Source organism: Pseudophryne corroboree, chromosome 7 (genome assembly GCF_028390025.1).
Source record: "Pseudophryne corroboree isolate aPseCor3 chromosome 7, aPseCor3.hap2, whole genome shotgun sequence".
NCBI lineage: Eukaryota > Metazoa > Chordata > Amphibia > Anura > Myobatrachidae > Pseudophryne > Pseudophryne corroboree.
In genome coordinates, this window is record NC_086450.1 from 264,430,901 (window position 1) to 264,456,641 (window position 25,741).

Sequence of the window (25,741 nt, forward strand, 5' to 3'; positions counted from 1 at the left end):
TTACCAAAAAATTCGGGTTATTGTTGTAGTGAGCCATCTTTTATAGAGGCTTCTCTATTATCATGCTGTTAACTGGGTTCAGATCACAAGTTGTACAGTGTGATTGGTGTGGCTGGTATGAGTCTTACCCGGGATTCAAAATCCTTCCTTATTGTGTACGCTCGTCCGGGCACAGTATCCTAACTGAGGCTTGGAGGAGGGTCATAGGGGGAGGAGCCAGTGCACACCAGGTGATCCTAAAGCTTTCTTTAGATGTGCCCTGTCTCCTGCGGAGCCGCTATTCCCCATGGTCCTTACGGAGTTCCCAGCATCCACTACGGACTACGAGAAATAGAATTATCGGTAAGTAAATTCTTATTTCTCTAACGTCCTAAGTGGATGCTGGGACTCCGTAAGGACCATGGGGAATAGCGGCTCCGCAGGAGACAGGGCACAAAATAAAAGCTTGAGATATCAGGTGGTGTGCACTGGCTCCTCCCCCTATGACCCTCCTCCAAGCCAGTTAGATTTTTGTGCCCGGCCGAGAAGGGTGCAAACTAGGTAGCTCTCCAGAGCTGCTTAGAATAAAAGTTTAGTTAGGTTTTTTTATTTTCAGTGAGTCCTGCTGGCAACAGGCTCACTGCATCGTGGGACTAAGGGGAGAAGAAGCGAACTCACCTGAGTGCAGAGTGGATTGGGCTTCTTAGGCTACTGGACGTTAGCTCCAGAGGGACGATCACAGGTTCAGCCTGGATGGGTCACCGGAGCCGCGCCGCCGTCCCCCTTACAGAGCCAGAAGAGACGAAGGTCCGGTGAAAGCGGCGGCAGAAGACATCCTGTCTTCAAGACTAAGGTAGCGCACAGCACCGCAGCTGTGCGCCATTGCTCTCAGCACACTTCACACTCCGGTCACTGAGGTTGCAGGGCGCTGGGGGGGAGCGCCCTGAGACGCAATATAACACACATATACCTTAGCTGGCAAAAGGAATACATCACATATAGCTCCAGGGCTATATGGATGTATTTTTTCCCCTGCCATTTTACACAAAAAAGCGGGAGTTAAGGACGTCGTGAAGGGGCGGGGCCTATCTCCTCAGCACACTGGCGCCATTATTCCCTCACAGCTCCGCTGGAAGGACGGCTCCCTGATTCTCCCCTGCAGTACTGCATCTGATTCAGGGTAAAAAAGAGAAGGGGGGGCATTTTGGCAGCAAATAACTAGATTAACAGCAGCTATAAGGGATTAACACTTATATAAGGTTATCCCTGTATATATATAGCGCAGGGTGTGTGCTGGCAGACTCTCCCTCTGTCTCTCCAAAGGGCTAAGTAGGGTCCTGTCCTCTATCAGAGCATTCCCGGTGTGTGTGCTGTGTGTCGGTACGCGTGTGTCGACATGTATGAGGAGGAAAATGAGGTGGAGGCGGAGCAGTTGCCTGTGTTAGTGATGTCACCCCCTAGGGAGTCGACACCTGACTGGATGATTGTGTTTAAGCAATTAAGTGATAATGTCAGCAATTTACAAAAAACTGTTGACGACATGAGAAAGCCGGCAAATCAATTAGTGCCTGTTCAGGCGTCTCAGACACCCTCAGGGGCCCTAAAACGGCCGCTACCTCAGTGGGTCGACACGGATCCAGATACAGATACTGAATCTAGTGTCGACGGTGACGAGACAAACGTAATGTCCAGTAGGGCCACACGTTACATGATCACGGCAATGAAAGAGGCATTGAACCTTTCTGACACTACAAATACCTCAAAGGCGGGTATTATGTGGGGTGTGAAAAAACTGCCAATAGTTTTTCCTGAGTCTGAGGAAATAAATGAGGTGTGTGATAAAGCGTGGGTTTCCCCCGATAAAAAACAGCTAATTTCTAATAAGTTATTAGCACTATACCCTTTCCCGCCAGAGGTTAGGGCACGGTGGGAAACACCCCCTAGGGTAGATAAGGCGCTCACACGTTTATCTAAACAAGTAGCGTTACCGTCCCCTGATACGGCCACCCTCAAAGAACCAGCTGATAGGAGGCTGGAAAATATCCTGAAAAGTATATACACACATACTGGTGTTATACAATCGCATCAGCCTGGATGTGCAGTGCTGGAGTCGCATGGGCGGATTCCCTGACTGAGAATATTGATACCCTGGATAGGGACAATATTCTGTTAACTATAGAACATTTAAAGGATGCATTGCTATATATGCGTGATGCGCAGAGGGATATTTGTACCCTGGCATCAAGAGTAAGCGCAATGTCCATCTCTGCCAGAAGAGCATTATGGACCAGACAGTGGTCAGGGGACGCAGATTCCAAACGGCACATGGAAGTATTGCCGTATAAGGGGGAGGAGTTATTTGGGGCTGGTCTAACAGACCTGGTGGCCACGGCAACGGCTGGAAAATCCACCTTTTTACCCCAGGTTACTTCACATCAACAGAAAAAGAGTCTTTTCAAACTCAGTCCTTTCGTTCCCATAAGTACAAGCGAGCAAAAGGTCACTCTTTTCTGCCCAAGGGCAGAGGAAGAGGAAAAGGCAGCACCATGCAGCCGCTTCCCAGGAGCAGAAGCCCTCCCCTGCTTCTGCCAAGTCTTCAGCATGACGCTGGGGCTTTACAAGCAGACTCAGACAAAACCAAAGTCTCCCTCCGACAGGGAGGCAGTTCTGGAAGCCATTCACAAGCTGTACTCCCAGCAGGTGATAATCAAGGTACCCCTCTTACAACAGGGGAAGGGGTATTATTCCACACTATTTGTGGTACCGAAGCTGGACGGCTCGGTGAGACCAATATTAAATCTAAAATCTTTGAACACTTACATAAAAAGGTTCAAATTCAAGATGGAGTCACTCAGAGCGGTGATAGCGAACCTGGAAGAGGGGGACTATATGGTGTCGCTGGACATCAAGGATGCGTATCTCCACGTCCCAATATATCCTTCTCACCAAGGGTACCTCAGGTTTGTAGTACAAAACTGTCATTATCAGTTTCAGACGCTGCCGTTTGGATTGTCCACGGCGCCTCGGGTCTTTACCAAGGTAATGGCCGAAATGATGATTCTTCTACGAAGAAAAGGCATCTTAATTATCCCTTACTTGGACGATCTCCTGATAAGGGCAAGGAACAGTTAGAAGTCGGAGTGGCACTATCTCAGGTAGTGCTAAGTCAGCACGGATGGATTCTAAATATTCCAAAATCGCAGCTGATTCCAACGACACGTCTACTGTTCTTAGGAATGATTCTGGACACTGTCCAGAAGAAGGTGTTTCTCCCGGAGGAGAAGGCCAGGGAGTTATCCGAGCTAGTCAGGAACCTCCTAAAACCAGGACAGGTCTCAGTGCATCAGTGCACAAGGGTCCTGGGAAAAATGGTGGCTTCTTACGAAGCGATTCCATTCGGAAGATTCCACGCAAGAACTTTTCAGTGGGATCTACTGGGAAAATGGTCCGGATCGCATCTTCAGATGCATCAACGGATAACCCTGTCGCCAAGGACAAGGGTGTCTCTCCTGTGGTGGCTTCAGAGGGCTCATCTACTAGAGGGCCGCAGATTTGGCATTCAGGATTGGATCCTGGTAACCACGGATGCCAGCCTGAGAGGCTGGGGAGCAGTCACACAGGGAAGGAATTTCCAGGGCTTGTGGTCAAGCATGGAAACATCTCTTCATATAAACATTCTAGAACTAAGGGCCATTTACGATGCCTTAATTCAAGCAAAACCTCTGCTTCAGGGTCAGGCGGTGTTGATCCAGTCGGACAACATCACGTCAGTCGCCCACATAAACAGACAGGGCGGCACGAGAAGCAGGAGGGCAATGGCAGAAACTGCAAGGATTCTTCGCTGGGCGGAAAATCATGTGATAGCACTGTCAGCAGTGTTCATTCCGGGAGTGGACAACTGGGAAGCAGACTTCCTCAGCAGACACGACCTTCACCCGGGAGAGTGGGGACTTCACCCAGAAGTCTTCCACCAAATTGTAAACCGTTGGGAAAGACCAAAGGTGGACATGATGGCGTCACGTCTAAACAAAAAACTGGACAGATATTGCGCCAGGTCAAGGGACCCTCAGGCAATAGCAGTGGACGCTCTGGTAACGCCGTGGGTGTACCAGTCAGTGTATGTATTCCCTCCTCTGCCCCTCATACCGAAAGTATTGAGAATCATAAGAAGGAGAGGAGTAAGAACTATACTCGTGGTTCCGGATTGGCCAAGAAGGTCTTGGTACCTGGAACTTCAAGAGATGCTCACGGACGAACCGTGGCCTCTACCTCTAAGACAGGACCTGCTACTGCAGGGGCCTTGTCTGTTCCAAGACTTACCGCGGCTGCGTTTGACGGCATGGCGGTTGAACGCCGGATCCTGAAGGACAAGGGCATTCCAGAAGAAGTCATCCCTACTCTGGTAAAAGCCAGAAAGGGAGTAACCGCAAAACATTATCAACGCATTTGGCGTAAATATGTTGCGTGGTGTGAGGCCAAGAAGGCCCCTACACAGGAATTTCAACTGGGTCGTTTCTTGCATTTCCTGCAAACAGGACTGTCTATGGGCCTAAAATTAGGGTCCATTAAGGTTCAAATTTCGGCCCTGTCGATATTCTTCCAGAAAGAACTGGCTTCAGTACCTGAAGTTCAGACATTTGTGAAAGGGGTGCTGCACATACAGCCTCCTTTTGTGCCTCCAGTGGCACCTTGGGATCTCAATGTTGTGTTGAGATTTCTAAAATCACACTGGTTTGAACCATTGTCTACGGTAGATTTAAAATATCTCACGTGGAAGGTGTCGATGCTGTTGGCCTTGGCTTCAGCTAGGCGTGTGTCAGAATTGGCGGCTTTATCATGTAAAAGCCCTTACCTAAATTTTCATTGACAGGGCGGAATTGAGGACTCGTCCTCAATTTCTACCTAAGGTGGTTTCTGCATTTCACATGAACCAACCTATTGTGGTACCTGCGGCTACTAGGGACTTAGAGGACTCTAAGTTGCTGGACGTTGTCAGGGCCTTGAAAATATATGTTTCCAGGACGGCTGGAGTCAGGAAAACTGACTCGCTGTTTATCCTGTATGCACCCAACAAGCTGGGTGCTCCTGCTTCAAAGCAGACGATTGCTCGTTGGATTTGTAGTACAATTCAGCTTGCACATTCCGTGGCAGGATTGCCACAGCCAAAATCAGTAAAAGCCCATTCCACAAGGAAAGTGGGCTCATCTTGGGCGGCTGCCCGAGGGGTCTCGGCTTTACAACTTTGCCGAGCAGCTACTTGGTCAGGGGCAAACACGTTTGCTAAATTCTACAAATTTGATACCCTGGCTGAGGAGGACCTGGAGTTCTCTCATTCGGTGCTGCAGAGTCATCCGCACTCTCCCGCCCGTTTGGGAGCTTTGGTATAATCCCCATGGTCCTTACGGAGTCCCAGCATCCACTTAGGACGTTAGAGAAAATAAGATTTTACTTACCGATAAATCTATTTCTCGTAGTCCGTAGTGGCTGCTGGGCGCCCATCCCTAGTGCGGATTGTCTGCAATACTTGTATATAGTTATTGTTACAAAAAATTCGGGTTATTATTGTTGAGCCATCTTTTCAGAGGCTCCTTTAAAATTATCATACTGTTAACTGGGTTCAGATCACGAGTTGTACGGTGTGATTGGTGTGGCTGGTATGAGTCTTACCCGGGATTCAATATCCTTCCTTATTATGTACGCTCGTCCGGGCACAGTATCCTAACTGGCTTGGAGGAGGGTCATAGGGGGAGGAGCCAGTGCACACCACCTGATATCTCAAGCTTTTATTTTGTGCCCTGTCTCCTGCGGAGCCGCTATTCCCCATGGTCCTTACGGAGTCCCAGCATCCACTACGGACTACGAGAAATAGATTTATCGGTAAGTAAAATCTTATTTTTCACCGACTGGTTCAATTATAAGGTTCTATCGGTTATGGTGTCAACTGTTTCGTTGTCAGTAACGTTATGTGTCAACTTTGTTGTTGTCCGTTATGTTATAGGAATTCTCCATTGTCAACCTCTCTATAGTTCCTGTTCGGCTCAGTAAAAAACACTGAGATACTACACTGAGGTACTCTGGGATATGGAGGGGTGGAGAGTTCTAAATTTAAATATTCAGTGCCTTTGTTTCTGCTAAGCCGTCCATATCCCCAAGAGTACTCCAGTGCCCCCTATGGATTCAAAGAAAAGGATTTACCTGGTAAGTACCAAAATCCTATTTTCATTTCACCCCAGAACCCAGTTAGACAGGTTATCAGGAGTGATTTAACCCAAGCTCCCCCCCAAGAAAATATACACTGTTTAATGTAACGTCTTACCCACATACAGTAGACCCCTTTATAAATGTAATAGGGTCTTAAGGACCATACACACTAGACTATTTGCCTCAGATATGAACGATAATGACTATTGTGAACGATATACCGTTCACATCGTTTAGTGTGTATGGCGCACCAATCAATGATGCACTCACACGCGCTCGTTGATTGTCTGTCGGCGGTGCAGACTGCTCAAGGTGAGCAATGTCACTTGTGACATCGCTCATCACGGCATGGGTGAATGGAGCCGCGATGAGCGATGTCCACAATGACATTGCTCTTCCTCCCCAGCAGTTGTATGTATGTATGTATGTATGTATGTATGTACATATCAGGAGCACTCGCCAGTCTTGATGAGCCTTATTTTATTAGTAGCATCAGGAAATCAGCATAGGGGTATCGACGTTTTGGGACACGCAGGTCCCTTTGTCAAGACCTGCGTGTCCCGAAACGTCGATACCCCTATGCTGATTTCCTGATGCTGCTCCTAAAATAAGGCTTATGAAGACTGGTGAGTGCTCCTGATATGTACTTCTATATTTGAATGGACTGGTCCTGGTGACACATGCCCATATGGATGCTACCCCAGCAATTGATATAAAAGGCTAGAGTGTGTATGTATGTGTGTATGTGTATATATATATATATATAATGTATACAGGTTGAGTATCCCTTATCCAAAATGCTTGGGACCAGAGGTATTTTGGATATGGGATTTTTCCGTATTTTGGAATAATTGCATACCATAATGAGATATCATGGTGATGGGACCTAAATCTAAGCACAGAATACATTTGTTACATATACACCTTATACACACAGCCTGAAGGTAATTTTAGCCAATATTTTTTATAACTTTGTGCATTAAACAAAGTGTTTATACATTCACACAATTCATTTATGTTTCATATACACCTTTTACACACAGCCTGAAGGTCATTTAATACAATATTATTAATAACTTTGTGTATTAAACAAAGTTTGTGTACATTGAGCCATCAAAAAACAAAGGTTTCACGGTCTCACTCTCAGTCCAAAAAGTCTGTATTTCGGAATATTTGGATATGGGATACTCAACCTGTGTGTGTGTGTGTGTGTGTGTGTATGTATGTATGTATGTCCGGCGATGTAGAATAATCTGATCAAGATTGTATAGAAAAAAGGCTGATATAGTATCTGACCTTACTTCCTCCATAGTGTATATGGACAGAAGATCGCAGGTATAGATTCCTCAACACAACAAATCATGTTTTCTCTAACGTCCTAGTGGATGCTGGGGACTCCGTCAGGACCATGGGGATTAGCGGGCTCCGCAGGAGACAGGGCACATCTAAAAAAGCTTTTAGGTCACATGGTGTGTACTGGCTCCTCCCCCTATGACCCTCCTCCAAGCCCCAGTTAGGTTTTTGTGCCCGTCCGAGAGGGTGCAATCTAGGTGGCTCTCTTAAAGAGCTGTTTAGAAAAGTTTTTTTTTTAGGTTTCTAATCAGTGATTCCTGCTGGCGACAGGATCACTGCAACGAGGGACTTAGGGGAGAGACTTGCAACTCACCTGCGTGCAGGAGGATTGAAGTCTTAGGCTACTGGACACTGAGCTCCAGAGGGAGTCGGAACACAGGTCAGCCTGGGGTTCGTCCCGGAGCCGCGCCGCCGATCCCCCTTACAGACGCTGCAGAACGGAGGTCCGGAAACAGGCGGCAGAAGACTCCTCAGTCTTCATGAAGGTAGCGCACAGCACTGCAGCTGTGCGCCATTGTTGCTACACGGCTCACTGATCTCGGTCACGGAGGGTGCAGGGCGCTGCTGGGGGCGCCCTGGGCAGCAATATAGATTACCTTAGAGGCAAATAAATACATCACATATAGCCATTAAGGCTATATGTATGTATTTAACCCAGGCCAGTTTTCCTAATAACCGGGAGAAAAACCCGCCGAGAAAGGGGCGGAGCTTATTCTCCTCAGCACTCAGCGCCATTTTCCTGACCAGCTCCGCTGGTGAGGAAGGCTCCCACTCTCCCCTGCACTACAGAAACAGGGTTAAAGAGAAGGGGGGCATAAATTGGCGATATAATTATATATTAAGAGCGCATATATATATAGAAACAACACCTTCTAGGGTTGTTATATACATTATGGCGCTTTTGGTGTGTGCTGGCAAACTCTCCCTCTGTCTCCCCAAAGGGCTAGTGGGTCCTGTCCTCTATCAGAGCATTCCCTGTGTGTGTGCAGTAGGTCGGTACGTGTGTGTCGACAGGTATGAGGAAAATGTTGGTGAGGAGACGGAGAAAATTGCCTGTAATGGTGATGTCACTCTCTAGGGAGTCGACACCGGAATGGCTTATTTAGGGAATTACGTGATAATGTCAACACGCTGCAAGCCGGTTGACGACATGAGACAGCCGGCGGACAAATTAGTATCGGTCCAGGCGTCTCAGACACCGTCAGGGGCTTGTAAAAACGCCCATTTACCTCAGTCGGTCGACAGACACTGACACGGACACTGACCCCAGTGTCGACGGTGAAGAAACAAACGTATTTTTCCTTTAGGGCCACAAGTTACATGTTAAGGGCAATGAAGGAGGTGTTACATATTTCTGATACCACAAGTACCACAAATAAGGGTATTTTGTAGGGTGGGAATAAACTACTTGTAGTTTTGCCTGAATCAGATAAATTAAATGAAGTGTGTGATGATACGTGGGGTTCCTCCGATAGAAAGTTATGGGCGGTATACCCTTTTTCCCGCCAGAAGTAAGGGCGAGTTGGAAAACACACCTTAGGGTGGATAAGGCGCTCACACGCTTATAAAAAACATGGCGTTACCGTTTCCAGATACGGCCACCCTCAAGGAGCCAGCTGATAGGAAGCTGGAAAATATCATAACAGTATATACACACATACTGGTGTTATACTACGACCAGCAATCGCCTCAGCCTGGATGTGCAGCGCTGAGGGGGCTTGGTCGGATTTCCTGACTGAAAATTTTGATACCCTTGACAGGGACAGGATTTTATTGTCTATAGAGCATTTTAAGGATGCATTTCTATATATGCGTGATGCGCAGAGGCATATTTGCATTCTGGCATCAAGAGTAAATGTGATGTACATATCTGCCAGACGAAGACACGACAGTGGTCAGGTGAGGCAGATTCCAGACGGCATATGGAAGTATTGCCGTATAAAGGGGCGGTCCATTGGACCTGGTGGCCATGGCAACAGCTGAAAAATCCACCTTTTGTTACCCCGAGTCACATATTGGCAGAAAAGGACACAGTCTCAGTCCTTTCGTCCTCATACGGGCAGGCGGGCAAAGGCCAGTCATATCTGCCCAGGGGTAGAGGAAAGGGAAGAAGACTGCAGCAAGCAGCTCATTCCCAGGAACAGAAGCTCCTCACGGCTTCTGCCAAGTCCGCAGCATAACGCTGGGGCCGTACAAGCGGACTCAGGTGCGGTAGGGGGTCATCTCAAGAGTTTCAGCAACACTCGCAAGGGAACTCCGGGATCCTACATGTAATATCCCAGGTGTACATTGGAAATTCGAGACGTCTCCCCCTCACACAATTCACAGGCTGTATTCCCAGCAGGTGATAATCAAAGTACCCTTCTTACAACAAGGAAAGGGGGTAGTATTCCACACTATATTGTGGTACTGAAGCCAACCGGCTCGGTGAGATCTGAAATATTTGAACACTTACATACAAGCGTTCAAATCAAGATGGAGTCACTCGGAGCAGTGATAGCGAACCAGGAAGTAGGGGACGATATGGTGTCACTGGATATCAGGGACGCTTACCTACAGGTCCAAATTTGCCCTTCTCACCAAGGGTACTTCAGGTTCCTGGTACAGAACTGTCACTATCAGTTCAGACGCGGCCGTTTGGATTGTCCACGGCGCCCCGGGTCTTTACCAAGGTAATGACCGGAATGATGATTTTTCTTAAAAGAAACATGGACGCTTTCCTGATAAGGGCAAGGTCCAGAGAACAGTTGGAGGTCGGAGTAGCACTATCTTAAGTAGTTCTACGACAGCACGAGGGGATTCTAAATATTCCAAAATCGCAGCTTTTTCCGACGACACGTCTACTGTTCCTAGGGATGATTCTGGACACAGCCCAGAAAAACGTGTTTCTCCCAGTGGAGAAAGCCAGGGAGTTATCCGAGCTAATCGGGATCCTCCTAAAACCAGGAAAAGTGTCAGTGCATCATTGCACAAGAGTCCTGGTAAAAATGGTGGCTTATTACGAAGCAATTCCATTCGGCAGATTTCCCGCAAGAACTCTTCAGTGGGATCTGCTGGACAAATGGTCCGGATCGCATCCTCAGATGCATCAGCGGATAACCCTATATCCAAGGACAAGGGTGTCTCTCCTGTGGTGATTACAGAGTGCTCATCTTCTAGAGGGCCGCAAATTCGGCATTCAGGATTGGATGCCGGTGACCACGGAGGCCAGCCTGAGAGGCTGGGGAACAGTCACACAGGGAAAAAATTTCCAGGGAAGTGTGATTAAGTCTGGAGAATTCTCTCCGCATAAATAAGCTTAGAGCAAATTTATAATGTTCTAAACTTAGCTAGACCTCTGCTTCAAGGTCAGCCGGTATTGATCCAGTGGGATAACATCACGGCAGTCGCCCACGTAAACAGAAAGGGCGGCACAAGAAGCAGGAGGGCAGTGACAAAACTGCAAGGATTTTTCGCTAGGCGGAAAATCATGTGATAGCACTGTCAGCAGTGTTCTTTCCGGGAGTGGACGACTGGGAAGCAGACTTCCTCAGCAGGCATGACCTCCACCCGGGAGAGTGGAAACTTCATAGGGAAGTTTTTCAACATGATTGTGGACCGTTGGCAAAGACCAAAGGTGGACATGATGGCGTCCCGCCCGAACAAAAAACGGGACAGGTATTCCGCCAGGTCATGAGACCTTCAGGCGATAGCTGTGGATGTTCTGGTAACACCGTGGGTGTACCAGTCAGTGTATGTGTTCCCTCCTCTGTTTCTCATAACCAAGGTATTGAGAATTATAAGACATAGAGGAGTATGAACTATACTAGTGGCTCCGGATTGGCCAAGAGGGACTTGGTACCTGGAACTTTAAGAAATGCTCACAGAGGACTAAGGGCCTGGGGAGCTAAGAAGGGACTTGCTTCAGCAAGTACCATGTCTATTCCAAGACTTACCGCGGCTGCGTTTGACGGCATGGCGGTTGAATGCCGGATCCTGAAGGGAAAAGGCATTCCATAAGAGGTCATACCTACCCTGGTCAAAGCCAGGAAGGAGGTGACCGCACAACGTCATCACCACATGTGGTGAAAATATGTTGCGTGGGTGAGGCCAGGAAGGCTCCACGACGGAAATTCAACTAGGTCGATTTCTACACTTCCTGAAAACAGGAGTGTTTTGGGCCTCAAATTGGGGTTCATTAACATTTAAATTTCGGCCCTGTAAATTTTCTTCCAGAAAGAACTGACTTCAGTTCCTGAAGTCCAGATTGTAAAGGGTGTATTGCATATACAGCTTTTTTGTGCCTCTAGGGGCACCGTGAGATTTCAACATAGTGTTGGGATTTCTTAAAATCATATTGGTTTGAACAGCTCAAATCTGTGGATTTGAAATATCTCACATGGAAAGTGACCATGCTGTTGACCAATATCTCACATGGGAAGTGACCATGTGTTAGCCCTGGCCTCGGCCAGGCGATTGTCGGAATGGGCGGCTTTGTCTTACAAAAGCCCATATTAAAATTTTCCATTTGAACAGGGCAGAACTGGGACTCGTCTCCAGTTTCTTCCTAAAGGTGTGTCAGCGTTTTCACCTGAAACAACCTGTTGTGGTGCCTGCGGCTACTAGGGACTTGGAGGACTCCAAGTTACTAGACGTTGTCAGGGCCCTAAAAATATATATATATATATATATATATATATATATATATATATATATATATATATATAATATATATATATATATATATATATATATATATATATATATATATATATATATATATATATAGTTAGGACGGCTGGAGTCAGAAAGTCTGACTTGCTGTTTATATTGTATGCACCCAACAAGCTGGGTGCTCCTGCTTCTAAGCAGTCTATTGCACGCTGGATTTGTGGTACAATTCAGCTTGCACATTCTGTGGCAGGCCTGCCACAGCCGAAATATGTAGATGCCCATTCCACAAGGAAGGTGGGCTCATCCTGGGCGGCTGCCCGAGGAGTCTCGGCATTACAACTTTGCCGAGCAGCTACGTGGTCAGGGGAGAACACGTTTGTAAAATTTTACAAATTTGATACTCTGGCTAAAGAGGACCTGGAGTTCTCTCATTCGGTGCTGCAGAGTCATCCGCACTCTCCCGCCCGTTTGGGAGCTTTGGTATAATCCCCATGGTCCTGACGGAGTCCCCAGCATCCACTAGGACGTTAGAGAAAATAAGAATTTACTTACCGATAATTCTATTTCTCGTAGTCCGTAGTGGATGCTGGGCGCCCATCCCAAGTGCGGATTGTCTGCAATGCTTGTACATAGTTATTGTTACAAAAATCGGGTTATTATTATTGTTGTGAGCCATCTTTTCAGAGGCTACTTCATTTTGTTATCATACTGTTAACTGGGTTCAGATCACAAGTTGTACGGTGTGATTGGTGTGGCTGGTATGAGTCTTACCCGGGATTCAAGATCCTTCCTTATTGTGTACGCTCGTCCGGGCACAGTACCTAACTGAGGCTTGGAGGAGGGTCATAGGGGGAGGAGCCAGTACACACCATGTGACCTAAAAGCTTTTTTAGATGTGCCCTGTCTCCTGCGGAGCCCGCTAATCCCCATGGTCCTGACGGAGTCCCCAGCATCCACTACGGACTACGAGAAATAGAATTATCGGTAAGTAAATTCTTATTTTCAGAGGACATACAAATCTGGTATATCAGCTGCTGTAACTTAGATGCAGCTGCAGGGGCTCAGGGGCACCAATGTGTGGTGTCCTGAGATCCTAGTCGTCCCTGAGCTGCATGACTATCTTCTGTCCATATACACTATGTCTGATAGGCCCTACACACTGGGTGATATTACTGAAAGATATGAACGATCTCGTTCATTAACGAGATGCTGTTCATATCTTTCAGTGTGGAGGCAGCAACAATGAACGATCTTGAAACTTCAATGCCCCCCCACCTGCCGCCGGGTCACCTGTCGGCAGTATCTGCCGTCGGGCAGCTCGGCGGCGGGTCGCATAGTGTGTAGGGCCCTTGAGTCTCTCCATACGTAGGATTACTCAATTTTGACAGGATATTGAACTGTTCTTTTCTCTAACGTCCTAGTGGATGCTGGGGACTCCGTCAGGACCATGGGGATTAGCGGCTCCGCAGGAGACAGGGCACAAAAGTAAGCTTTTAGGATCACATGGTGTGTACTGGCTCCTCCCCCCATGACCCTCCTCCAAGCCTCAGTTAGGTTTTTGTGCCCGTCCGAGCAGGGTGCAATCTAGGTGGCTCTCTTAAAGAGTTGCTTAGAAAAAGTTTTTAGGTTCTTTATTTCTCTATCGTCCTAGTGGATGCTGGGGTTCCTGAAAGGACCATGGGGAATAGCGGCTCCGCAGGAGACAGGGCACAAAAAGTAAAGCTTTAGGATCAGGTGGTGTGCACTGGCTCCTCCCCCTATGACCCTCCTCCAAGCCTCAGTTAGATTTTTGTGCCCGGCCGAGAAGGGTGCAATCTAGGTGGCTCTCCTAAAGAGCTGCTTAGAAAAGTTTAGCTTAGGTTTTTTATTTTACAGTGAGTCCTGCTGGCAACAGGATCACTGCAACGAGGGACTTAGGGGAGAAGAAGTGAACTCACCTGCGTGCAGGATGGATTGGCTTCTTTGGCTACTGGACATTAGCTCCAGAGGGACGATCACAGGTACAGCCTGGATGGTCACCGGAGCCTCGCCGCCGGCCCCCTTGCAGATGCTGAAAAGAGAAGAAGGTCCAGAATCGGCGGCAGAAGACTCCTCAGTCTTCTTAAGGTAGCGCACAGCACTGCAGCTGTGCGCCATTGCTCTCAGCACACTTCACACGGCAGTCACTGAGGGTGCAGGGCGCTGGGAGGGGGGCGCCCTGGGAGGCAATGTAAACCTATTTTTTGGCAAAAAATACCTCACATATAGCCTCCGGGGGCTATATGGAGATATTTAACCCCTGCCAGAATCCGTTGAAGAGCGGGAGACGAGCCCGCCGAAAAAGGGGCGGGGCCTATCTCCTCAGCACACAGCGCCATTTTCCCTCACAGAAAGGCTGGAGGGAAGGCTCCCAGGCTCTCCCCTGCACTGCACTACAGAAACAGGGTTAAAACAGAGAGGGGGGGCACTAATTTCGCGTTAGAAATATATAAAAAGATGCTATAAGGGAAAACACTTATATAAGGTTGTCCCTATATAATTATAGCGTTTTTTGGTGTGTGCTGGCAAACTCTCCCTCTGTCTCTCCAAAGGGCTAGTGGGTCCTGTCCTCTATCAGAGCATTCCCTGTGTGTGTGCTGTGTGTCGGTACGTGTGTGTCGACATGTATGAGGACGATGTTGGTGAGGAGGCGGAGCAATTGCCTGTAATGGTGATGTCACTCTCTAGGGAGTCGACACCGGAATGGATGGCTTATTTAGGGAATTACGTGATAATGTCAACACGCTGCAAGGTCGGTTGACGACATGAGACGGCCGACAAACAATTAGTACCGGTCCAGACGTCTCAAAAACACAGTCAGGGGTTTTAAAACGCCCGTTTACCTCAGTCGGTCGACACAGACAAGGACACTGAATCTAGTGTCGACGGTGAAGAAACAAACGTATTCCTTATTAGGGCCACACGTTAAGGGCAATGAAGGAGGTGTTACATATTTCTGATACTACAAGTACCACAAAAGAGGGTATTATGTGGGATGTGAAAAAACTACCTGTAGTTTTTCCTGAATCAGATAAATTAAATGAAGTGTGTGATGATGCGTGGGTTCCCCCCGATAGAAAATTATTGGCGGTATACCCTTTCCCGCCAGAAGTTAGGGCGCGTTGGGAAACACCCCTTAGGGTGGATAAGGCGCTCACACGCTTATCAAAAAAAAATATCATATAAAAGTATATACACACATACTGGTGTTATACTGCGACCAGCGATCGCCTCAGCCTGGATGTGCAGAGCTGGGATGGCTTGGTCGGATTCCCTGACTAAAAATATTGATACCCTTGACAGGGACAGTATTTTATTGACTATAGAGCATTTAAAGGATGCATTTCTATATATGCGAGATGCACAGAGGGATATTTGCACTCTGGCATCAAGAGTAAGTGCGATGTCCATATCTGCCAGAAGATGTTTATGGACACGACAGTGGTCAGGTGATGCAGATTCCAGACGGCACAAAGGTGTATTGCCGTATAAAGGAAGAGGAGTTATTTGGGGTCGGTCCATCGGACCTGGTGGCCACGGCAACTGCTGGAAAATCCACCGTTTTTACCCTAAGTCACATCTCTGCAGAAAAAGACACCGTCTTTTCAGCCTCAGTCCTTTCGTCCCTATAAGAGTCATATTTGCCCAGGGATAGAGGAAAGGGAAGAAGACTGCAGCAGGCAGCCCATTCCCAGGAACAGAAGCTTTCCACCGCTTCTGCCAAGCTCTCAGCATGACGCTGGGAACGTACAGGACCACTGGATCCTACAAGTAGTATCCCAGGGGTACAGATTGGAATGTCGAAACGTTTCCCCCTCGCAGGCTCCTGAAGTCTGCTTTACCAAGGTATCCCTCCGACAAGGAGGCAGTATGGGAAAAAATTCACAAGCTGTATTCCCAGCAGGTGATAATCAAATTACCCCTCCTACAACAAGGAAAGGGGTATTATTCCACACTATATTGTGGTACTGAAGCCAGAAGGCTAGGTGAGACCTATTCTAAATCTAAAAAAAAAATTTGAACACTTACAAAGGTTCAAATCAAGATGGAGTCACTCAGAGCAGTGATAACGAACCAGGAAGAAGGGGACTATATAGTGTCCCGGGACATCAGGGATGCTTACCTCCTATCCCAAATTTGCCCTTCTCACTAAGGGTACCTCAGGTTCGTGGTATAGAACTGTCACTGTCAGTTTCAGACGCTGCCGTTTGGATTGTCCAAGGCACCCCGGGTCTTTACCAAGGTAATGGCCGAAATGATGATTATTCTTCGAAGAAAAGGCGTCTTAATTACCCCTTACTTGGACGATCTCCTGATAAGGGCAAAGTCCAGGGAACAGTTGGAGGTCGGAGTAGCACTATCTCGGATACTGCTACAACAGCACGGATGGATTCTAAATATTCCAAAATCGCAGCTGATCCTGACGACACGTCTGCTGTGCCTAGGGATGATTCTGGACACAGTCCAGAAAAAGGTGTTTCTCCCGGAAGAGAAAGCCAGGGAGTTATCCGAGCTAGTCAAGAACCTCCTAAAACCAGGAAAAGTGTCAGTGCATCATTGCACAAGGGTCCTGGTAAAAATGGTGGCTTCCTACGAAGCAATTCCATTCGGCAGATTTCACGCAAGAACTTTTCAGTGGGATCTGCTGGACAAATGGTCCGGATCGCATCTTCAGATGCATCAGCGGATAACCCTATATCCAAGGACAAGGGTGTCTCTCCTGTGGTGGTTACAGAGTGCTCATCTTCTAGAGGGCCGCAGATTCGGCATTCAGGATTGGATGCTGGTGACCACGGAGGCCAGCCCGAGAGGCTGGGGAGCAGTCACACAAGGAAAAAATTTCCAGGGAGTGTGATCAAGTCTGGAGACTTTTCTCCACATAAATATACTGGAGCTAAGGGTAAATTTATAATGCTCTAAGCTTAGCAAGACCTCTGCTTCAAGGTCAGCCGGTATTGATCCAGTGGGAAAAACATCACGGCAGTCGCCCACGTAAACAGACAGGGCGGCACAAGAAGCAGGAGGGCAATGGCAAAAAAACTGCAAGGACTTTTCGCTGGGCGGAAAATCATGTGATAGCACTGTCAGCAGTGTTTCATTCCGGGAGTGGAAACTGGGAAGCAGACTTCCTCAGCAGGCACGACCTCCACCCGGGAGAGTGGAAACTTCATCGGGAAGTTTTTCCACATGATTGTGAACCGTTTGGAAATACCAAAGGTGGACATGATGGCGTCCCGTCTGAACAAAAAACGGGACAGGTATTGCGCCAGGTCAAGAGACCCTCAGGCAATAGCTGTGGACGTTCTGGTAACACCGTGGGTGTACCAGTCGGTGTATGTGTTCCCTCCTCTGCTTCTCATACCTAAGGTACTGAGAATTATAAGACGTAGAGGAGTAAGAACTATACTCATGGCTCCGGATTGGCCAAGAAGGACTTGGTACCCGGAACTTCAAGAGATGCTCACAGAGGACTTATGGCCTCTGCCGCTAAGAAGGGACTTGTTTCAGCAAGTACCATGTCTGTTCCAAGACTTACCGCAGCTGCGTTTGACGGCATGGCGGTGGAACGCCGGATCCTAAGGGAAAATGCATTCCGGAAGAGGTCATTCCTACCCTGGTCAAAGCCAGGAAGGAGGTGACCGCACAACATTATCACCACATGTGGCGAAAATATGTTGCGTGGTGTGAGGCCAGGAAGGCCCCACGAAGAAATTTCAACTCGGTCGATTCCTGCATTTCCTGCAAACAGGAGTGTCTATGGGCCTCAAATTGGGGCCCATTAAGGTTCAAATTTCGGCCCTGTCGATTTTCTTCCAGAAAGAATTGGCTTCAGTTCCTGAAGTCCAGAAGGTTGTCAAGGGAGTATTGCATATACAACCCCCTTTTGTGCCTCCAGTGGCACTGTGGGATCTCAACGTAGTTTTGGGATTCCTCAAATCACATTGGTTTAAAACCAGTCAAATCTGTGGATTTGAAGCATCTCACATGAAAAGTGACCATGCTCTTGGCCCTGGCCTGGGCCAGGCGAGTGTCAAATTGGTGGGTTTTTTCTCAAAAAAGCCCATATCTGTTTGTCCATTCGGACAGGGCAGAGCTGCGGACTCGTCCCCAGTTCTCTCCCTAAGGTGGTGTCAGTGTTTCACCTGAACCAGCTTATTGTGGTGCCTTGCGCCTACTAGGGACTTGGAGGACTCCAAGTTGCTGGATGTTGTCAGGGCCCTGAAAGTATAGGTTCCAGGACGGCTGGAGTCAGGAAAACTGACTTGCTGTTATCCTGTATGCACCCAACAAACTGGGTGCTCTTGCTTCTAAGCAGACTATTGCTAGTTGGATGTGTAATACAATTCAGCTTGCACATTCTGTGGCAGGCCTGCCACAGCCAAAATATGTAAATGCCCATTCCACAAGGAAGGTGGGCTCATCTTGGGCGGCTGCCCGAGGGGTCTCGGCTTTACAACTTTGCCGAGCGGCTATTTAGTCAGGGGCAAACACGTTTGTAAAATCCTACAAATTTGATACCCTGGCTAAGGAGGACCTGGAGTTCTCTCATTCGGTGCTGCAGAGTCATCCGCACTCTCCCGCCCGTTTGGGAGCTTTGGTATAATCCCCATGGTCCTTTCAGGAACCCCAGCATCCACTAGGACGATAGAGAAAATAAGAATTTACTTACCGATAATTCTATTTCTCGGAGTCCGTAGTGGATGCTGGGCGCCCATCCCAAGTGCGGATTATCTGCATTACTTGTACATAGTTACAAAAATCGGGTTATTGTTGTGAGCCATCTTTTCAGAGGCTCCGCTGTTATCATACTGTTAACTGGGTTCAGATCACAGGTTGTACAGTGTGATTGGTGTGGCTGGTATGAGTCTTACCCGGGATTCAAAATCCTTCCTTATTGTGTACGCTCGTCCGGGCACAGTATCCTAACTGAGGCTTGGAGGAGGGTCATAGGGGGAGGAGCCAGTGCACACCACCTGATCCTAAAGCTTTACTTTTTGTGCCCTGTCTCCTGCGGAGCCGCTATTCCCCATGGTCCTTTCAGGAACCCCAGCATCCACTACGGACTCCGAGAAATAGAATTATCGGTAAGTAAATTCTTATTTTTCAGTGAGTCCTGCTGGCAACAGGCTCACTGCATCGAGGGACTTAGGGGAGAGAAGTGAACTCACCTGCGTGCAGGATGGATTGGCTTCTTAGGCTACTGGACACCATTAGCTCCAGAGGGAGTCGGAACACAGGTCTCGCCCTGGGGTTCGTCCCGGAGCCGCGCCGCCGACCACCCTTGCAGATGCTGAAGATTGAAGAGGTCCGGAACCAGGCGGCAGAAGACTTTCAGTCTTCATCAGGTAGCGCACAGCACTGCAGCTGTGCGCCATTGTTGTCAGCACACTTCACACAGCGGTCACGGAGGGTGCAGGGCGCGGGGGGGGGGGGGCGCGCCCTGGGCAGCAATGTATAATACCTGTATGGCGAAAAATACATCACATATAGCCCTTGAGGCTATATGGATGTATTTAACCCCTGCCAGATATCACAGACTCCGGAGAAGAAGCCCGCCGAAAAGGGGGCGGGGCCTATTCTCCTCAGCACACAGCGCCATTTTCCCTCACAGAAATGCTGGTGGGAAGGCTCCCATGCTCTCCCCTGCACTGCACTACAGAAACAGGGTTAAAACAGAGAGGGGGGGCACTGATTTGGCGATATGAATATATATTAAAATGCTATAAGGGAGGAACACTTATATAAAGGTTGTCCCTGTATAATTATAGCGTTTTGGTGTGTGCTGGCAAACTCTCCCTCTGTCTCCCCAAAGGGCTAGTGGGTCCTGTCCTCTATCAGAGCATTCCCTATGTGTGTGCTGTATGTCGGTACGTGTGTGTCGACATGTATGAGGAAAATGTTGGTGAGGAGGCGGAGCAAATTGCCTGTAATGGGGATGTCACTCTCTAGGGAGTCGACACCGGAATGGATGGCTTATTTATGGAATTACGTGATAATGTCAACACGCTGCAAGCCGGTTGACGACATGAGACGGCCGGCGAACAAATTAGTACCTGTCCAGGCGTCTAAAACACCGTCAGGGGCTGTAAAACGCCCATTTACCTCAGTCGGTCGACACAGACCCAGACACGGACACTGATTTCAGTGTCGACGGTGAAGAAACAAACGTATTTTCCTTTAGGGCCACACGTTAAGGGCAATGAAGGAGGTGTTACATATTTCTGATACTACAAGTACCACAAAAAAGGGTATTATGTGGGATGTGAAAAAACTACCTGTAGTTTTTCCTGAATCAGATAAATTAAATGAAGTATGTGATGATGCGTGGGTTTCCCCCGATAGAAAATTATTGGCGGTATACCCTTTCCCGCCAGAAGTTAGGGCGCGTTGGGAAACACCCCTTAGGGTGGATAAGGCGCTCACATGCTTATCAGAACAAGTGGCGGTACCATCTACAGATAGGGCCGTACTTAAGGAGCCAGCTGATAGGAGGCTGGAAAATATCCTAAAAAGTATACACACACATGCGGGTGTTATACTGCGACCAGCGATCGCCTCAGCCTGGATGTGCAGAGCTGAGGTGGCTTGGTCGGATTCCCTGACTAAAAATATTGATACCCTTGACAGGGACAGTATTTTATTGACTATAAGAGCATTTAAAGGATGCATTTCTATATATGCGAGATGCGCAGAGGGATATTTGCACTCTGGCATCAAGAGTAAATGCGATGTCCATATCTGCAAGAAGATGTTTATGGACACGACAGTGGTCAGGTGATGCAGATTCCAAACGGCACAAAGATGTATTGCCGTATAAAGGGGAGGAATTATTTGGGGTCGGTCCATGGGACCTGGTGGCCACGGCAACTGCTGGAAAATCCACCGTTTTTTACCCTAAATCACATCTCTGCAGAAAAAGACACCGTCTTTTCAGCCTCAGTCCTTTCGTCCCTATAAGAGTCATATCTGCCCAGGGATAGAGGAAAGGGAAGAAGACTGCAGCAGGCAGCCCATTCCCAGGAACAGAAGCCCTCCACCGCTTCTACCAAGTTCTCAGCATGACGCTGGGACCGTACAGGACCCCTGGATCCTACAAGTAGTATCCAAGGGGTACAGATTGGAATGTCGAGACGTTTCCCCCTCGCAGGTTCCTGTAGTCTGCTGTACCAATGTCTCCCTCCGACAGGGAGGCAGTATTGAAAACAATTCACAAGCTGTATTCCCAGCAGGTGATAATAAAATTACCCCTCCTACAACAAGGAAAGGGGTATTATTCCACACTATATGGTGGTACTGAAGCCAGAAGGCTAGGTGAGACCTATTCTAAATCTGAAATATTTGAACACTTACAAAGGTTCAAATCCAGATGCAGTCACTCAGAGCAGTGATAGCGAACCGGGAAGAAGGGGACTATATGGTGTCCCGGGACATAAGGGATGCTTACCTCCATGTCCCAAAATTTGCCTTTCTCACCAAGGGTACCTCAGGTTCGTGGTACAAAACTGTCACTATCAGTTTCAGACGATGCCGTTGGATTGTCCAAGGCACCCAGGGTCCTTACCAAGGTAATGATCGAAATGAGGATTCGTCTTCAAAGAAAATGGACGACCTCCTGATAAGAACAAGGTCCAGAGAACAGTTGGAGGTCGGAGTAGCACTATCTCAAGTAGTTCTACGACAGCACGGGTGGATTCTAAATATTCCAAAACCGCAGTTGTTCCGACGACACGTCTGCTGGTCCTAGGGATGATTCTGGACACAGTCCAGAAAAAGGTGTTTCTCCCAGAGGAGAAAGCCAGGGAGTTATCCGAGCTAATCGGGATCCTCCTAAAACCAGGAAAAGTCAGTGCATCATTGCACAAGAGTCCTGGTAAAAATGGTGGCTTATTACGAAGCGATTCCATTCGGCAGATTTCACGCAAGAACTCTTCAGTGGGATCTGCTGGACAAATGGTCCGGATCGCATCTTCAGATGCATCAGCGGATAACCCTATATCCAAGGACAAGGGTGTCTCTCCTGTGGTGATTACAGAGTGCTCATCTTCTAGAGGGCCGTAGATTCGGCATTCAGGATTGGATGCTGGTGACCACGGAGGCCAGCCTGAGAGGCTGGGGAGCAGTGTCACAGGGAAAAAATTTCCAGGGAGTGTGATCAAGTCTGGAGAATTCTCTCCACATAAATATACTGGAGCTAAGAGCAAATTTATAATGCTCTAAGCTTAGCAAGACCTCTGCTTCAAGGTCAGCCGGTATTGATCCAGTGGGATAACATCACGGCAGTCGCCCACGTAAACAGAAAGGGCGGCACAAGAAGCAGGAGGGCAGTGGCAAAACTGCAAGGATTTTTCGCTAGGCGGAAAATCATGTGATAGCACTGTCAGCAGTGTTCATTCCGGGAGTGGACGACTGGGAAGCAGACTTCCTCAGCAGGCACGACCTCCACCCGGGAGAGTGGGAACTTCATCGGGAAGTTTTCCGCATGATTGTGAACCGTTGGGAAAGACCAAAGGTGGACATGATGGCGTCCCGCCCGAACAAAAAACGGGACAGGTATTGCGCCAGGTCACGAGACCTTCAGGCGATAGCTGTGGACGTCCTGGTAACACCGTGGGTGTAACAGTCGGTGTATGTGTTCCCTCCTCTGCTTCTCATAACCAAGGTATTGAGAATTATAAGACGTAGAGGAGTAAGAACTATACTCGTGGCTCCGGATTGGCCAAGAGGGACTTGGTACCCGGAACTTCAAGAGATGCTCACAGAGGACTTATGGCCTCGGGAGCTAAGAAGGGACTTGCTTCAGCAAGTACCATGTCTGTTCCAAGACTTACCGCGGCTGCGTTTGACGGCATGGCGGTTGAACGCCGGATCCTAAGGGAAAAGGCATTTCGGAAGAGGTCATACCTACCCTGGTCAAAGCCAGGAAGGAGGTGACCGCACAACGTTATCACCACATGTGGTGAAAATATGTTGCGTGGGTGAGGCCAGGAAGGCCCCACGAAGAAATTTCAACTAGGTCGATTTCTGCACTTCCTGCAAACAGGAGTGTCTATGAGCCTCAAATTGGGGTCCATTAAGGTTCAAGTTTCGGCCCTGTAGATTTCTTCCAGAAAGAATTGGCTTCGGTTCCTGAAGTCCAGACGTTTGTCAAGGGAGTATTGCATATACAGCCCCTTTTGTGCCTCCAGTGGCACCGTGGGATCTCAACGTAGTGTTGGGATTCCTCAAATCATATTGGTTTGAACCGCTCAAATCTGTGGATTTGAAATATCTCACATGGAAAGTGACCATGCTGTTGGCCCTGGCCTCGGCCAGGCGATTGTCAGAATTGGCGGCTTTGTCTTACAAAAGCCCATATTTAATTTTCCATTCGGACAGGGCAGAACTGCGGACTTGTCCCCAATTTCTTCCTAAGGTGGTGTCAGCGTTTCACCTGAAACAACCTATTGTGGTGCCTGCGGCTACTAGGGACTTGGAGGACTCCAAGTTGCTAGACGTTGTCAGGGCCCTGAAAATATATATATATATATATATATATATATATATATATATATATATATATATATATATATATATATATATATATATATATATATAATTCCAGGACGGCTGGAGTCAGAAAGTCTGACTTGCTGTTTATATTGTATGCACCCAAAAAGCTGGGTGCTCCTGCTTCTAAGCAGACTATTGCTCGTTGGATTTGTAGTACAATTCAGCTTGCACATTCTGTGGCAGGCCTGCCACAGCCAAAATCTGTAAATGCCCATTCCACAAGGAAGGTGGGCTCATCTTGGGCGGCTGCCCGAGGGGTCTCGGCTTTACAACTTTGCCGAGCAGCTACGTGGTCAGGGGGGAACACGTTTGTAAAATTCTACAAATTTGATACCCTGGCTGAGGAGGACCTGGAGTTTCTCTCATTCGGTGCTGCAGAGTCATCCGCACTCTCCCGCCCGTTTGGGAGCTTTGGTATAATCCCCATGGTCCTGACGGAGTCCCCAGCATCCACTAGGACGTTAGAGAAAATAAGATTTTACTTACCGATAAATCTATTTCTCGTAGTCCCAAGTGCGGATTGTCTGCATTACTTGTACATAATTATTGTTACAAAAATCGGGTTGTTATTGTTGTGGGCCATCTTTTCAGAGGCTCCTTCGTTATCATACTGTTAACTGGGTTCAAATCACAGGTTGTACGGTGTGATTGGTGTGGCTGGTATGAGTCTTACCCGGGATTCAAGATCCTTCCTTATTGTGTACGCTCGTCCGGGCACAGTACCTAACTGAGGCTTGGAGGAGGGTCATGGGGGGAGGAGCCAGTACACACCATGTGATCCTAAAAGCTTACTTTTGTGCCCTGTCTCCTGCGGAGCCGCTAATCCCCATGGTCCTGACGGAGTCCCCAGCATCCACTACGGACTACGAGAAATAGATTTATCGGTAAGTAAAATCTTATTTTATTGCAGTTTGTGAAATACTCAAAACTAGCCTAGATTGCTTATAGTATTAAGTGTCAGTTTTCTTGTATGTAAACTTAATACTAAAGTATTCTGTTGCTTACAATTACTTTGTTTTACTTACAGGTCGTTATTGAAACATGAATTCCTTCAAGTCCTTTTAAAACCACAGCAAATTTTGTTCGTATATACAGTAAAGCTTGGATATACACGATGAGCTCCTTTTTGTGACAATGTTTTGGTAGATTTGTAAAAAATAAAAATACAAAAAACTGTTTTCTGCTTGTATAGGCATAATCATGATTCATTCTGCAGATGTTTGCATGTCTGTTTTTTTTGACTAACAAGTTCATTATATTTTGTTTTTTTCTATTTGAAGCTATTGTCTTATTTTCTGGAAACTGTTTTAAAAATAAATGTTCTTTCCTTTTTTTTACCCCCTCCCCATAATATTTAAGTTTTTAATTTTATTTCATTATAAACTTTTGTGTAGTAGTGACTAAATGGAGTGCATGGGTCTGTTTCTGGAACCACCACCACTGTAGAATGAGCAGTTATAACTAGGTATGGACTAACACATAATACAGGGTGATTCAAAAGTTGCAGTACACACTTTTGTTTCAAAAACAGCAGGATATGGAAAACTGAATACTCCAGTATGGGCTATCTTTCTCTTATGTCCTAGAAGATGCTGGGGTCCATATTAGTACCATGGGGTATAGACAGGTCCACCAGGAGCCATTGGCACTTCAAGAGTTTAATAGTGTGGGCTGGCTCCTCCCTCTATGCCCCTCCTACCAGACTCGGTTTAGAAAATGTTCCCGGAGGAGCCGGTCACAGCTAGGGGAGCTCTACAGTGCTTTTCTAGTAAAGTTATTTTTTTAGAGTTTATTTTTTTTACAGGAGGCTGTTGGCAACAGCTTGCCTGCAACGAAGGACTAAGGGGGGAGAGCAGTGTCCGCCTTGCGGGGTCTGAGCCACTGTCTCCGCTGACTGCACATTGAGCTCCAGTGGGGATAGATCGCTCCCCGCCACAGGGGAACGCTCACCCCAGCAGAAGGCTGCCACCCCCTTGCAGAGCTGAAG

At 47.7% G+C, this 25,741-nt stretch overlaps 1 protein-coding gene across 2 annotated transcripts in view; it reads left to right on the top strand.

The window, feature by feature from the left end:
• TRA2B (transformer 2 beta homolog) overlaps window positions 1–25,105 on the top strand; it is a 127,863-nt gene extending 102,758 nt beyond the window's left edge. For both annotated transcript variants that reach the window (XM_063934125.1, XM_063934126.1), the window contains exon 9: window positions 24,782–25,105. In XM_063934125.1, coding sequence (XP_063790195.1) covers window positions 24,782–24,792 — 11 coding nt within the window. In that variant the 3' untranslated portion in view covers window positions 24,793–25,105. The remainder of the gene's footprint in view (window positions 1–24,781) is intronic.
• The last annotated feature ends 636 nt before the right edge of the window (window positions 25,106–25,741 follow it).